The following is a 16,152-nucleotide window of genomic DNA, read 5'->3' on the forward strand; positions in this document are numbered from 1 at the left end:
GGGGAGGATTCCAGATCTGGCAGAATGGTGACGTCCTGCGAAGTGATGCATTTGTCAACATGATAAATTGTGTCTCTGTGAACCTTTAGAATTGGCACCAATGATGTATGGGGTAAACATTTGTCCACCTGTACCAAAGACTGTACTGACTGATGTTCATACCTCTCTTTACTCTGTACCAACGGTCCTGAGTCCTGTTCCTACTGGTGCCGCTGAAGAGAGAAGTTTAATCACTGAAGCCTGTCATTTGGAACACCTCAGCCCGCTACACAGATGAGTCTGCACAACTCAGATATGACTAAGGCCTGATAGCCTGCTCCATAAGTTGCTTCCTGAATTCCCACACTTGATGGGTTTGGGAAGGAGTGGTGGATACTACACTTAGTGGAGATATGAGCTTCTCTAATACAGCAGAGGCACCTCAGGTGGTCATCACTGACTGGGAAAGATCAGGGGCAGGAGACATGAATCCCGGGCCTAATCAGTGTATCATTCCAGGAAGGAGAATCCCCCAAAACCTAACTAAGAAGAGTTTACAATATTTACAGTTTAATATTTACAGGAATGACGCTGAAGGGTTAGACCATGGACACTGGAGTGTTTTGTCTCAGACCATGTGGTAGTAAGAAGGAAATGAAGAGGTGGAATCAGTCCATACCATGTCTTATACCCTTGGATCAGAGAACAAGGTTTTCTGGTCTCAGGCACATGGAGTGCATATACGCCCAGTGGTATGCACATGGGGACCAACACTCAAAGAAGAGCTGAGAATTATTGTTATTAGTTATGGAGCCAAAGGGCAAATGTCACCTCAGTTCAGCAGCAGTCTATAAAACTAGCCATTATGACTTTTTCTTCTTGACCGTTCACTTTTAGTGGGAGCGTTCCAATCAAATATCACTCACTATTACACGTGCCAGGCTAACTGATAGGGATATAAAGTATGGTCCCAAGTTCACTGCACATGCAAAACCAAGCCAGAATTAATGCTGAGCATGCAGGGTCTTTTTCAGGGAATCATGAACCAAGCAGTGTTCCCAGTTCAGTTCATTTGAAAGCTTATATGTTTCTATTTATCTACTTAAATGTGACTACTCCATATTGCAGAAGACTGGAACAAATAAACAGAAGCCAACACAAAAATCTCAAATATTTCCCCACAGTAGGTTAAGATGAAGGTTGTCCTGTTTCTGTTGTTGCCAGCTGGTAAGTTTCTTCTCCAATTCCCCACTCCCACCTTTTTAATCTTTCCTCTCCTAGAGCCTCCTCTCCTAGAGCCCCCCCCCCACCTCCAATTAAAGGCTGAATTCATTACTCAGGCAGGCAAAAGGGAGGCTAGAAATAGATGCAAAGTAACACTTGAGAAAAGGGAGGTGAGTTTGCTGCCCAAAGCCCCTGCTGTGCAGTAAGGGACAGTTCTCCCATACAAGGATATAAGACCATTAGATGGCCTGCGGGCTGTTTATCTCCTCCATCCCTCTGTGTCAACTTTGTCTATCCTCTTCCATCGGTGTCTTACTTTGTCTCGTATGCTCCCATACGAACCGTGCCGTGAAACGATAAAGCATGAGATTTGATTGACTGAATTTCTGCAACTGTTATTGGAGCAGATGACAGAGTCTCATACAGAGATAATTTAATAGTGTGGATGGTGGAAGGGTTTTGTACAATATTTGAACTTCTATCCAAAAGAAAGTAATTTTAGTTAGTCAGGTCTATTCTCAGCAGCCTGACCAAGTACCATCAATAATTACCACTCAAGGAAAGGCCGTATCCTATCACACCATACCGACAACAATTCCTTCAGCTACAGGAGACAACTCAAGTCAGCAAGTGAAATTCTGGCCTTACTGAAGTCAGTGGGAGTTTTGCCACTGATTTCAATGAGACCATAGCTTCACCCAGCATCTATATGATTAAAGTAAAACCCCCAAAGATTATATACTGGCTATTCCTTTAAATTCTTAATTGACACTGCAGGCAGATAAGAAGAATACTGAACTAACTGATCACATGAAAGCTCAGATTCCTAACTGAACCTCGCCAAGTGAAACTCCTTCCTTCCCAAGAACTCAGTGAAGACATCATCTTGAAATGTTTATAGTATCTCTTAGGGCTATCCTGTTGAGTTCAAATTTTTAAAAGGGCTGCTACAGTCAAGAAAGTAACTGTAAAAATGGCACATCAGTGTGGCTTGAACACCACATTCGCTTACTCTTCAATGGACCAAGTTTTTACTATCATTAACACAGGTGAATCAATACAACTATGACAGAATGTGCTATAAATGAATTCTGCCCAATACATCACCAAAATTGGTAGCTAAATTCTCACTGCAGATCATGGTGTAATAGGCAGAAAGAGCAGTTTGCTCAAATCCTAGGATGAGTTTGTCAACTTTGGGGCAAGGACCTAGGTTTTTTATTAGATTTGTTTGTGAAGTTGACATACCTATCATGGGAGAGAAGTGATTATATAAAATAACTTCAATGCCATCATTGTGTGTGCGCGCGCGCGCGCAATTTGACACAAAACCAGAAACCAGAGCAAATCTGACTGAGAAAATCAAAGAGAAAATGAAAACACTCACGTTTCACTCACTACTCCAACTACAGCTGCAGTACACTCAGTTACAAGATATACAAGGCACATGGATCTCTACGCACGATATGACTGAATATATATATTAATCAGGCAGTGGCAATAACTGAACACAGACTGTAAACCGTTATGAGGGAGGACATGTTCTTTATTCTGCTCAATGGACCACGTTAGAACAGCTTTCTTATCTCGAACCCCTTTACTTGCAGTCAAATAAGTTTGTACTGAAAAAGCACCATGAAGTTATTCCACTTATCCACTTATTCAGAAAACAAAAATAGAATGAGGAAAACCAAGACTCTGGCCAACCCTAGACTTATTGCAAAAATGGATCTGAAATGAGTTGAGTATTTCCCTTTTCTCCTTGTGTACACAACACTATTTCCCCCTGCCCCCAGCTAAGATCTAGTTGAGTACAAAATCAGCATCTGAATAAAGCCTCTCATGATTACCGACCACTAGTGACTACATTATATATCTTTTGCATCCCGACAGTGTTGAAAATCCCTGGAATGTAATAAAATATACAAAATTTCAGCATAGGTGTAAAAGTCTGACAACAGCCAGAAAGAATGAATATATCCCTAACATTTTTTGTAAAAGGTGTTGCCTTTGTTTTTGTTTTTTTGTTTTTTTTAAAAGGCTGCATGAATTAAGCACAGAGTATTAACCTGAACTTTGAATTTTCTACCATCACGTCATAGCCTTAGCATTAAACAGTTTTTGTATATTCTTGAAACTTGCTCTTTGAAGAGCACTCTGATGAACAACCTTAGAGCAACTCAGTGTGCACACATTATATTCTAAAAAGCTTCAGAAATTCAAACATTGTTATTAAATAAGATATATATTTTTAAAGCTCACATCAATTGTATCCTAAAAGCAATGTGTCACTTTAGAGGTTCTCAGCAGGCAGTAAGCAAAGCTTTCAAACTTATTTAAACACCAGCTGCGTTTCAACAAAATGTCAGCTCTCTGAGTTCCACTCATACAGGAAACTACTTGGTAAACAGCCTCTTTCTCTGCTTTCTAATGGATGCCTGACCTATTTATTGCATCATGGACACAATACTGAAAGAATCCTGCTGCAGGCACTTAACAGAAGCAAGCTAATAAAAACAGAAGTGGTAGTGGTTTGCTAAAAGCAATCAGAATTTTTATACTACACCTTCCAAAATAAGTTAGTTTTCAAATTCTTTGTTATTCATGAAAATATTTGTTTTAAAGTTAACAAACCAGATGGATATTTTGAACATTTTCTGCTAGTTAACAGTATTTTCTAAAGCAAGTTTCTTTAGAGCTTGCAGTGAGACGTTGAACACAGAATGCACAGTGCTAGGAGCGAATTAGTGCTATCAAAAGCATTGAATTAGACAAAGACATTCTGCAGTTCCCCTTTTTTTTATGTCGGAATAAAAAAACAAAATAATTCAGACAGAAGTATTATAACTGGAAAAGTTTTAATTGCCAGCTGCATCTGTTGCGGTTCAGAACCAACTAAATATCTTTATACAGAATACATATATTCTTTGCCCTTAAAAATCGAATATAATGATTTAAATATGCACTTGCAGTACAAGTTAAGGTGATAACTCGATTTATGGACTTACTATACAACTAGGAAATATTAATTCCAATGCAAACCTCAAATAAAGGGACAGAACCTCTTCCCACCCCACACAAGTAGTATTTCAAATAAGTGACAATTCATATACTGATTTTGTAGTGTAGGTGTGGGCAACTGTTGGCCAATTTGAAAAAAAAAAAGGAACAATTTCCTTTACCATATTGGACATTTCCTTTTACAATATAGGACATTGTTCTGAAAATCTAGTGAAAATATTATGTAATCATTGTAAGACAGGTAGACATCTAAATAGCTCTCTGATATGTAAATGAAGTTGTTTTAATTATTAGATACTATTCATGCTGGTGTGGTGCCCACAAGTATGCGGTGTGCTGTGCGCACACACACAGTTTGTATCCTTTCTTTTCTTGATTGCAAGCTCTTTGTGGCAGGGCACAAAATGAGGAAAGAGGGAAAAAGGACACAATAGACAAGCAAAAGCTCTGATCCTTTAAATTATTCCATGTCTGCTCGGAATCTGAATGAAGAACGGAGCACATTGCAGATCAGGGCCCAGAATGATAACAACTGGCAAGTGTCTTATTAGTTCTATGGAAGAAGGAAGGTTTGTTATACAATTCCTTGCCATTACCAATTTGCCACTATACACCGTTATTGTTTCGAGCCTCAGCAGTTTAGTTGTACACTCATGGTCATTTGCCTTTGACAGCTTGCTTTCTGTAACCTTTAGCTTTTATTTTCTTTTACTTATTTTATCCAATTAATTTCCCCCACCCTAACACTCTCTTCTCTTATTTTCCATATGTTTAGAATTTGGGGGGGGGGGGGGGCTATTTTTAAGGTTTTCCATGTATGTTCTAATCATTTAGATTTATTTTATAGGAGTTTTACAAAAGGGCACTGTTACAAATGCTTTAGGCTCCCTCAATATAGCTTAATAATACAACTACAGAAATTTAAAGATAACTCACCCCAAATATTTTTTGCGCACTTACAGTATGTGCTCCTATATAGTCTTAGGGTATTGTATTTTTATTGAATTGTTTCATTATAATCAGTTCCTGTTTCACTTCATTTTCCCCTGACCAATTACTACCACCCTCCCCACCGTCACAAACAATCAAGACCCCTTTAGCAAGAGAGGCCCAAAGAACAGTTTGTGATGTCAATGTGGTTCCCTGCTGTCACTCTTCTCCTTCCAGAGAGACGCAACACGGGCCTTTCATAGGTCACTACCTAAAGATGTATGGGTGGGCGATTTTGCACACCCTTGTGGCTAGGTTGACCCAGCACACCTAAACTTTCTCTCTGCTGGGAAGTGTGGGAAGGGACTCACCAGCAAGTTACACAGAATTTTAGCCTTTGGTACTAACATTTATTTTCTTTGTTCTTCACAACAGTATGCACAAACAGTGAGTTTTTAGAACAGGTCTAGCTCTAACCTCCATGAAATATTCTGCTGAAATTGCAACCAAATCAAAGCCAACTTAATGCAAATCATGAATTACGGGCTTGTGTACACTTAAAATGCTACAGCAGCACAGCTGGACGGCTGTAGCGCTTCAGTGTAGACACTACCTACACCAACAGAAGGGATTCTCCCATCAGTGCCAGTAATCCACCACCTCCAGAAGCAGTAACTAGGTTAGAGGAACAATTTGTCTGTCAACCTAGCGCTGTCTACATGGGGACTTCGGTCAGCTTAATACCGCTCACGGGTGTGGATTTTTTTTTTCCCCCACTCTCCTAGCCAATGTAGTTAAACCAACCTAATTTTCTAGTGCACACCAGGCCTAGGTTATTTAGTGTTGACAATATACTGTGCTGTCACGCAAGAGATCAGCTTATGTTCTAAGCTTGCAACTTTGCTCTGATAATGACAGAGAATACATCTGGTGTCTCAAGCAACCTCCTTCCACCAATCCTGGAGTAACCTTAAGAAGATTTTCTAAGGGCTGGTCTACACTAAAGCTGTAAGTAGACCCAAGTTACATAACTGAAGTTGATGTAACTTAGGTCAACTTTCATCAGTGTTTACACAACGCTGTGTCGGCGGGAGACACTCTCCCTCCGACTTACCTTCCATCTTTCGGGGAGATGGAGTACAGATGTTGATGGGAGAGCACTCTGCCATCGACTTAGTTTATCCTCACTAGATCCTCTATATTGACACCACTACATCGATCGCAGCAGTGCCAATTTAGCCGTGAATACAAGTCCGAATGCCGTGCCAGGAAGAAGAAATTTTCACAGACCCACAATAAAAACACTGAGCCACCTTCTCCACTTTGCCCCCGTTCTGGGCCCATCATCACTTCATCTATGCTTACACCATTGCCATGTCTGGTTACTGACTAACATAAAGAAGCTGCACTCCCAACAATGAAAATAGTGCTTTTAGAGCATGACTACCCGTTGTCAGGATGCAGGACAGCCAGCTTGGCATAGAAGCAATTCAGAACTAGGCAATAAAGCCATACAGCACAAAGACACCACTGTACTCAACAGATCTGGAGGGCATGTGCTTCAGAAAAAAGATCAAGACTATCTGAGAGGCTTTCACGCTTCCCCACAAAGGTTGTACATTATATTTTTTACATTTGAGAGATATATCAAAGCACCTTGTAGGAGCCTAAATGACAGCCCATGGAGTATTCATGCTTGTAAAGACTGGCATCATTTTCTAAAAAAAAACAAAAAACAAAACAAAAAAACTACAACTGTTTAAAAAGAAAAACATTTTACAAATTACATAAAGCTGCTTCTTAGGAAGCTGAGCAGTGATATTGGGTTGGGTTGCGCGGAAACAAGAGAGATGAAGATTTGGGCAGAGATAGGACTGAGCAGGAAAGAAATGATGTGGAAGTTTAAAGTAAGCAGCATATTTGAATGGAGTTGAAACTAGGCCTGGGAAACATAAGAAGAGAGCTTTAATACTGAAGTTTACCTCAAAGAGATTTTCACTGAGAAGAGACCTCCCAATACCGCAGTAATTTTTACATACCCATACAGTGCCATTTTCTTTCATAGGCTCCCCTTCATTATGTCCAACTGTAACTTAAAAAGTCTGTCTAAACTGCTGCAGGCCTTTGATTTCTGCACAGCTTTGTTATACTCATGTAGCAGATAGAATGACCTCGGTCCCGTTGAAAACAACCTGAAACTAGATTAGCTTCACACATCTCTAAAAGAATTAAACCAATCTCTCTCACCCACACTGTATGACGTATGGGTGGGTGAAGGGGAGCTTCTATCTGCCTTCCATCACAAGATCTTGCGTTGGACACCTGGAATGAAGCAGGTATCTACTTGCAATCTCAAGTCCACATTGCTTCTTTACCCAAGATCTCTTCCTTCATCTTTGCCGCACTCTAGGGCTCTTCAAGTCCCAATACAGACCAACTTTCCTCTCCCCAATGGGCCCTTCCTACTTGTTGCCCAATTCCTTATAAGGCTTCTTTTGCAGTCCTTTGGTGGAGCAGCTCTTTCTCCCTCCAGGTCTCAGCTTTATAAAAGGGATGACACCGTCTATATACTCCTAATTCTCTGCGGTAAAGTTTGCAGCTCTCATACACCCTGGCAACTAGCCACCTACTGTGCCTGGCTAAAAACAGAAGGTAGACAGGACTTAAAGAGGCCAACACAAACTTACTAAGGGCTACTTTAACTTTTTCTTGCATTCTTCACATGTAAGTTACAACAGCAGACACACTTACTTGTCAGTAGAGTGCTTGTGAGTAGATCTATGGAAAGTCTAAGTCACACTACTTCACACACAACTTTTGAATTTGAAACCCTATCTCCAGAGCGCCATAAAAGTCTCTAAGAAAATGTAATTCTAGTCAGGTCCTAATTAAGTCACAAACACCTTAGGCTCATCATCCCTAGAGCTCCAGCTCCTAGAGTCATGTGCTTATATTAGAACCTCACCTTTTATTATATATAGAGAGAGGGAGAGAGCACGCGCCCGCGCTAGCTAGGCACTCTTTGGGAAATCCCAATCTAAGGGAATTAAGTGCTCACCCCATTCAGTCATTTTTGAAAGATCTACACCCCTAGCCCTGAAAGATGTAAAAGTGACTCAAACATAAGTGATGGCTTGTCTACACAGAGAAATTTAGGGGCATAATTATACTGGTAAATTTCCCTACATAGACAAGCCCTGAAGCAGTGATGTCTGATTGAGAGTGCAGATAGCTTGAAACAAGAACTCAAAGATGTCAAGTGCCTCACGCATCTCAATGGGCTATTGACTCACCAATTGCTGCAGGGGCCCTACCAACACCATCACAGAGTGATGTGTGTGTGGCAGGAGAAAAATGTAGCAGCTATGGCTTATCTACAAAAGTAGATACCCCAAATGCTGTAGACAACACTGGACCCCTGAACTCCCATCCCTCCTGGGTGGTGAAGGAGAGGGAAAGGAGACCAATGACCTTCCCCCTTCACGCAGGGGTCCACTCTAACCGTAACTCCAGTGACAGGCCATTGTTGGAGAGCCCCAGATTGTCTCAATAGGCCCCCCAATTCTTGTAAAAGTCTCAAAGCTGCCATCTCAAAGAGATGGTGACTAGCAGCGTTGCCAACTGTCACTAGTTTATCACGAGTCTGATTTTATTTGGTATGTTTCATTTTGGTTTGTTTGTTTTTTAAGGCCCACATCCTGGAATCCAGTGGTTTTTTTGGAGAATTTTAGTTTTCATGAAAAGAAAAAAAAAGTTTAGCCACAAAGCTGTGGAGAAATACTTGAAAGCATGACCCAATTATAACCAAAGGCTTAAACACCAAAACAATATTTATTTTTTAAAAATATGCATGATTTTTGAACATTTGGGGTTTGCAATACTAAACAAGTGAAAGCACAGCAAGAACTAGAGGACAAGGCATGCTGAGAAATACTCTGAGCTCAGTGCACATATGCTGTTCTCTCCAGTACACCCAGCTGCAGATGAACAGCTATAATGATATTCATATGGTATATTTCACTGGAATACTGCTATGGTATTCTTAATAAAACACATTCCAAAATCCTTTTGTTTACTCTCTTCCAGTGCTTGCTGCACACTGATACAGGAAGCTGGCAGTTATGCAAAAAGCAAATTGACTATGCAACAACTAGCTAATGCAGAAAGCATAATTTGTCACATTTCAGACATGTGAACACGAGATAATAGCAATAACAGCGTCACAATATTACAGTAGGGCATCAGTCTAGAATATCACAGAGACACACAGGTAGCCCAGAATTAAGAATCCACCTTTCTTTTTCCTCCCTTCTGAAGATAATTCAGTATTCCATTTGAATCTAATAAAAAAAAGTGTTCTGTACCTAAAAATTGAGGTCCTGATTAAAAACGCTGAGAATTTTTATTTGTTTCTGTGATGCACCATGTGTATGATATGACGGTGCACTATCCCTACCATAAAAAACTTCATGACAGTAAATGATGCAAGTATCCTACAAATATCCTGTTAGTTTCAACAAGATTTTATAAAGCAACACTAGGTAACAAAATGTAGTAGAAGCGGTCATGTAATTATAACTATACCACTCTAAACTCATCAGAATCACCTTCTCTTATTGTGCAGTAACTTGGTAATAGAATACTACAAAATATTATCACATATTATCTGCATACCACGAGGTCCCAGCACAGGCATCCCATTGATTTTAACCAAATCAGTTTCCTGTTCTGAAACATTATTCGAACACCTTAGATTGAGACCACTGACTCAAAAGCTTATTCATTTTAAATTACTTCTTGACCCAATAAAATAAGAAGTATTTACCCAGAGACAAGAAAGTTGTCTTGTGGTTAGAATAGGGGACAATGAGTCATGAATTCTTGGTTTTATTTCCAGCTCGGTCACTGACTCTAAGACCTTGGGCAAGCATGAACTGTCTTTTCCTACAGAAAATAGGTATAACATTTATATATCTCACAGAAGAGAGGAGTGTCTTATTTTTTGTAACATAATAGAGACCCTCAGATAATAGGTACTGTAGAGCTGCAAAGTATTAATATAATCCATTTAATAAGGAACTAAAATACTTCAAATAAATCCTAAAATTTAATGGGGTTTAATAAAGATTGCATAATGAACAACGCTTCAGAGCTGAAACAGTCTATATCCAGTTTTAGACATTTATGGTCAAAATGTTCAAGTTAAATCAGATTCCGACCAGTCCACATAAAAAGAGAAACTTCTTTTCTTGAGACACAGGAAGTTTGGCTGTGCAAGCCAATCCCATCTACCCTCTTTTAGTTCATACTCGAGATTACTATAGTAATTGCAAACTGAACTGTGTATTAAAAGAAGCATTTGTCTACACCAAGAGACCAACAATGTAAAAAGTATATTTTTGATGACAATTTCTGAATTTTGAAGTTTTGCAAAGCCAGAAAGTTTTATTTTCAGTAACCACTTTAAAGTTTTTAATTATGTATCTCGAATGATAGCCTGTGCTTAAAATTCCAAATAATTCAATATGAACCTTAGTCTATTAAATCCCAAGAGAGTGTTTGATAATAACAATGCTGAGAAGACCATTTGTTGCAGTGGAGCTTCTGGGTGTGCAATAATAGTCACATGTTTCTTATGAAGTATAATATGTTCTTATTAAGAAAACGGTTTGGTAAGCATCCTAATTTCATACCTCACAGCATCCAGTCTCTTGTTCTGTCGAATGAGTTCAATGAACTCCTGAATCCTTAGGCTGAACTCCAGACAGCTCTGAGATTAAAGACAAGACAAGGTCTTAGATGGGGCCAAAGCAGCATTGCACAATGTGTCTTATGTGCTCAAAGTACTCAGTATGCCACAAAATAGTGTTAATGGCATGCAACTTCGCTTGCTTTTAGGTATTTATGCAGATAAAATAGTTTAATGCTGGCATAAAATTCCCTAAAAGCAAACAAAAAGCCTCCTACTCCTCACCCTCCTCCAAAAGGAATTGTCGTAACAGGGACCAATTGTGTCCTGATGACTAAAGGATGCCATAATTCTCATGGGTGTCAATGGATCAGCGGTGTTGCTTTGTACTACATTCCAACTGTAAGACAGCAGATACTGTTGAAATTTCTGAGATAAAGCAATAATTAAGGCAGAGGAACCCTCTTAGTTATGAGACACAATGGAATTGTGCAGGATTGTTGGGGCAAAAGGTCTCTAAATGCTTACCTGAATGTTCATGTTAGCAAGAAATTGCACATTATTTTAGTTCACTGAGGGCCCTTTTTCCCCTGCCGCCAAAGAACCCAGAACAGTTATAAACGCCATACTAAAGACAATCTCATTCACACTAAAACCAAGTTGCATTAACCTGCTTTTGGAAAAGGTAAGTAAACTGACAGTGTCCCTTTAAATCAAATTTAGCACTGGTTCACAAAGATCTATAGGAAAACTTTGAACATGTAGAATTTAAAAAAGTTTCTCTCTCTGAAAAAAGAGCAATTCACCATGCTTTGTTATAGGGACAGAGTCAACTACTTTATTATCTTTAAAAAAAACCCCACACATACACCCTCTGAAGATTGAAAATAAATATGTATTCCTCAAATTTGTCTGCTCCATTCAGCGAACATTTTCCTCCCCCATGTTTGTATGAATGGCTGCCTTTTGTTTATTGTTTATCTGCACAGTAATATCAAAATTCCTCAATGACATCAGCAGGAATTTGACCAGCTCCAAATTTGGGTCAGTTAACTGTTTGTGGTGCAGCACACATTTATGACAGCTTTTTTTTTTTTTAACAATTAGAAACTTGTAAAGAAATTTAAACTCAAACATTGTATTGATGGAATATACAGTTTTAAAGTGTAACTGTTTGAAAATAGGTTCTTTTTAACTCCCAAGCCTGACTGTCCAGAGAGAAGCAAGGATTCCACAAGATTTGAAGAGCTACATTGTCCTGTACTCTTAACTTTTGCTAAAGATAAAACTCTTGAAATTTGAATCGGCAGACAAAACAGAGGAACTGACTTTCAGATGTTTTGTTTTAAAATACCTAGTTACTTAACTCTGCACATCATCACTCATTTGGGATTTTAGATTAGTTTATTTTTTGTATCTTTTAAAAAAGATCCACTCTTTAGTAATCATCCCCCTACAGAGAATATATTCTACACATATACTTTCTCCCTTTAAGATACATGGGAAAAAAAAAGGTCTTCAGAAGTGTAGATGTCCTCCAGTGAACTGCAAGCCAATAGCTAAATTGGATTTTATAGACTGTCAGAACTTAAAAAACCTTGTGTAGTGAGTAAATTTCAGATTCATTACAATATAGCACAAATTTTGGCACAGTCTTACAGCCCTACTCACAAGAGTGGTAACTCAATGGGACTGCAGGACTACTTCCCCGCCCCAACCCTTTCTTCTCCAGTTTAGCTTTTGGTTAGACTTGCAGGAAGGTGGGCAAGGAGTTAACACTAATAAGCAGCTAAGCTGCCTTACACTGAACAGAAATTTATTCCTGTGTGTTTCAAAAAGCAGCATAGTGATTTCCTCCAACTCTGATCTCTCACAGCCTTAGCTTTTATGTAAAGTAGGGCTTGCAGAAATAGATTTTGGGGGGGGGATGTGGAAGTTGTTTTATTCCCAGTTTTTATTTTTACATTGAATATTGCTGATGAAAAAAATTGAGGGTACTTCGGATTTAATTTCTTAAGTTACTTAACATATTAACATCACACAAGGTTTTCTTGAGCAGTATAATTATGCAACAGTGTTTACATACCAATTCTGGTTTTCCTTTAATGGTTTCCATAACAAGATCATCATTTTCTTTAGAGTAATCACAGGCCGATTTACTTTTGCGTCCCATCTTCGGTTCGTTCTCATTTTGGCGCCCCTGAGTGACAGAGAATGTCACTCTTTGCTTGTCATTAAGTGCACTCAGACATTTTTGGTTAAAGAAAGCGCTTAGTTTAAAAAAAAAAACAAAGAAGACACAAAACACCTTTCTGAGGGAGGCAGGGGTTTTGGTTAATATCAGTTAAAACAGATTTCTGCAAGCCCTATAAAAGATTACAGCATACTTTAAAAAGCAACTTTAAAGACAAGGGAATTTAAACTAACTATATATGGATAAACACACAGTGACTCCTTATCTTCTGTTCATGGTGTACAAGGGCTGGAAAGAAATGTACTTTGCTTGTTACTAGATTACATGCAGCTTTTTTGAGAAAACTACATTCTAACTTAACATTATTGCATCTTATATTTCAAGTTAGCTCTCTTTTCTTTAAGTCATCATAGCTGGATAAAACTTTTTTAATAAGGTAAATTTCTCCCACTGTGTTAAGCATGAGACTATATGTTTAGCATTTCAATTGCTCTCCACACTTGTTAAAGACAACTTCATATACACCCTGTGAAGTATGTTCTCAGCAGGATGCAAAGGAGTTATGCACATAAGTCCTCATGCATCCAGACGAGACTATACCCCTTTGCATTTAAGTGTCTGTAAATCACATTAAAAAGCAAGGTCATATTGTTATGTTATTTCACTGTAATTTGTCAAGGAAAAATCGTGCATCTAAAGGACCTAGGTTTAGGGTCAAGTTTAACCTTGGTGTAAGTGGGTACAACTGCTCCGATTTAGGCATATTAAAGGGATTTATTTTGTACTTAGGATTTTTAGTTTAGTACATGCTAAGTCATCATTCAGACCCAACATTTAAATTCAACTGGCTAAATCAAATATTCAAGGAGCTCATACAACCATGACAAAGTACATTAAGTTAAAGCTTTGTGCATTATAACTTCCATACCTTCATTTTCCTGAGCCTGGATTTGTTATCATGACACCAAGCCAAGCAAGTCATAGTTTCTTGCCTTTCCAAAGATTCTTCCACTTCTTTAGCCGTCAAGAACATCTCGATATTTACCAAGTCCTTAAGGAAAAAGAGAGAGCAAGACTGTTTGAGCTTTGTTTACAAAACGAGGTTTCTCCACAAAATCTCATTCTTCATAGCTAAAGCTAGGAGCTAATTTGTGAGATGCATGTTAAAATGTACATAATTTTAAAAACATCTTGCCCTTTAAAGCTTTTTCCTCTACAAATAAAGTAGTTACAGTGTCTTCTCAAAAACTGTGATTCCCTATTTATTGATGTTGTCAAAGTAGAGAGCAAATTTTAAAACTGACTTAAGTTTGTTTGATGCCTTCCTGCTCTGTAAACAGTGTTAATACTTCTTACAGATTAACACGTTTGCCAACAATCCTTCTCTCCCGCCATTTCTTTTCATATACCTTCATATACTCTACCTGCATCCTTTTCTACACCGACTCCTGAGAGCATCCAGCAAACACTCCTTTTTCCTTCTGACCTTCATCCTTCTCCATTAACTCTCCTTTTGCCTCAGTCTCAGAGTTCTCCCTTCTTTTATGACCAGTCTCTTTTGTCTGATTCAGAGAAAGTAAAAGCCACCCCAAGCAAATCTACTAGGCCTAACAGAAAGAATGGAAAAATACGATGGGCCTAAACTCATCTGGTGGAGGGAAGAGAGGGAGTTCAGTTTCAGAATTTAAGCCAGTGTTGAATTTTATAGCAAACCCCTCATAACTCTGGGGCTAAGGCCTGTCTCTGGAACTAACAAGGTTAGAGCCACATTGCACACCTCCTTAAGGAGGAGGCATGTACGTACGTACGCACTTGCATGCACAAAACCACCACAGAAAGCTAGGAGGCAAAAGGTCTCTGACACTCTTTAGGTATAAGAAAGAAACAGGTGAGAATAGAATAGCAGCAAAATGTAACCCTTTAAAATTCTTTTCTACACAATCCTCAACAAATCTATAGCAGGCAGAAGCTTTCAGCCTTTACACTTAAGTCAGCCTTATTTTCCAGTTAGCTATTTTTTAAACTTAAGCTTTACTTAAGCTGAGAACTGTCAGGAAAAGCTTCCTTAAAACCCATGGTGGGGAAGGCAGGGGGGTGCAGAGGGGAAGAGAAAAGGGAAAAGATGGTCTCAAATTCATATTTCAACCAATGTTTAGCAGTATGTGTGATACAAGTTTGGTGGATACAGACTATTTTCCACTGATGCCCATATCTGAAGAACTAGCATCACAACTGGCTCCCATTTTGGCAGCCTCAGTGAAGCTGTCAGTGGGGCAGTGTGAGATGGGATGTTTGTAATGAAGTTTCAGTATTTGTACCTGTTTTGCGGACAGAGGTCTGCAGATTTCAGTGTTATTAAACCATCACTTTTTGTAAGCATTAAATTCACTTTTTTTTTTTAAGTCACTCCAACCTTCCACAGATATACACTTGGTAATTCTAGTTTAAGGATTCGTTTTCTATAAACCATCCATGTACTTACAAAGAGCAGGGAGTTTTCAGGTTGCAGACATAGCAAATGCACAAAAATCTAGAACAGAACATGCTGCAGGAAGTGACACTACAGTTTTGCTGAATAAAAGACCCTGCTGATAAGAAATGGAGTTAATCCATAGTACAGTGTTAGGACTTCTAGGAGTATTCCTCTTCCTTCAGTTAATTTTTCAAAATATTAAGTTGCTCAGTTGTATACAATCACATTTAATGTGATTCAGCTTTGCAATGTGTCATTAAAGTGATTTGTGAACAATTATAACAGATGCTTGTATTAATATTCTCTCGTCTGATTTCCACTCTTTAATGAGCAGAATTACATATAAGGAAGAAACTCTGGGCCTTTCTAGTTCCTACCAGCTACTTGCAACTAGTGGCATTTCCATCAGTAGCATGTAAAGTTCTGACACTTCCATATGCTTCCTTTTAGTTCCATAACATTTAGAAACTTTGCCTTCCAATTGCATTGGCACTATAATTATTCAGGCTGCAACATCCTATTGATCCCAGTGACTAAACAAGAAGTACGAGTTACAGTATTAAAATTCCGTTTTGTTGAGTGACAGACACGTCACAGGAAGTGGGAAGAAAGAAAAAAAAAAAACTGCTTGTGGTAAGTACA

The 16,152-nt window shown here is 38.7% G+C and overlaps 1 protein-coding gene across 10 annotated transcripts in view; it reads right to left on the reverse strand.

Moving 5' to 3' along the window:
* MAEA (macrophage erythroblast attacher, E3 ubiquitin ligase) overlaps nt 1–16,152 on the reverse strand; it is a 118,045-nt gene that overhangs the window by 19,042 nt on the left and 82,851 nt on the right. For 8 of the 10 annotated variants that reach the window (XM_073342794.1, XM_073342795.1, XM_073342786.1 and 5 more), the window contains 3 exons: nt 13,966–14,088; nt 12,930–13,043; nt 10,848–10,924 (listed from right to left, as the gene is read on the reverse strand). In XM_073342794.1, the coding sequence (XP_073198895.1) occupies nt 10,848–10,924; nt 12,930–13,043; nt 13,966–14,088 (314 nt within the window). The remainder of the gene's footprint in view (nt 1–10,847; nt 10,925–12,929; nt 13,044–13,965; nt 14,089–16,152) is intronic. The other 2 variants (XM_073342788.1, XM_073342789.1) reach the window with 1 other exon arrangement.

Source organism: Lepidochelys kempii, chromosome 4, assembly GCF_965140265.1.
Source record: "Lepidochelys kempii isolate rLepKem1 chromosome 4, rLepKem1.hap2, whole genome shotgun sequence".
NCBI lineage: Eukaryota > Metazoa > Chordata > Testudines > Cheloniidae > Lepidochelys > Lepidochelys kempii.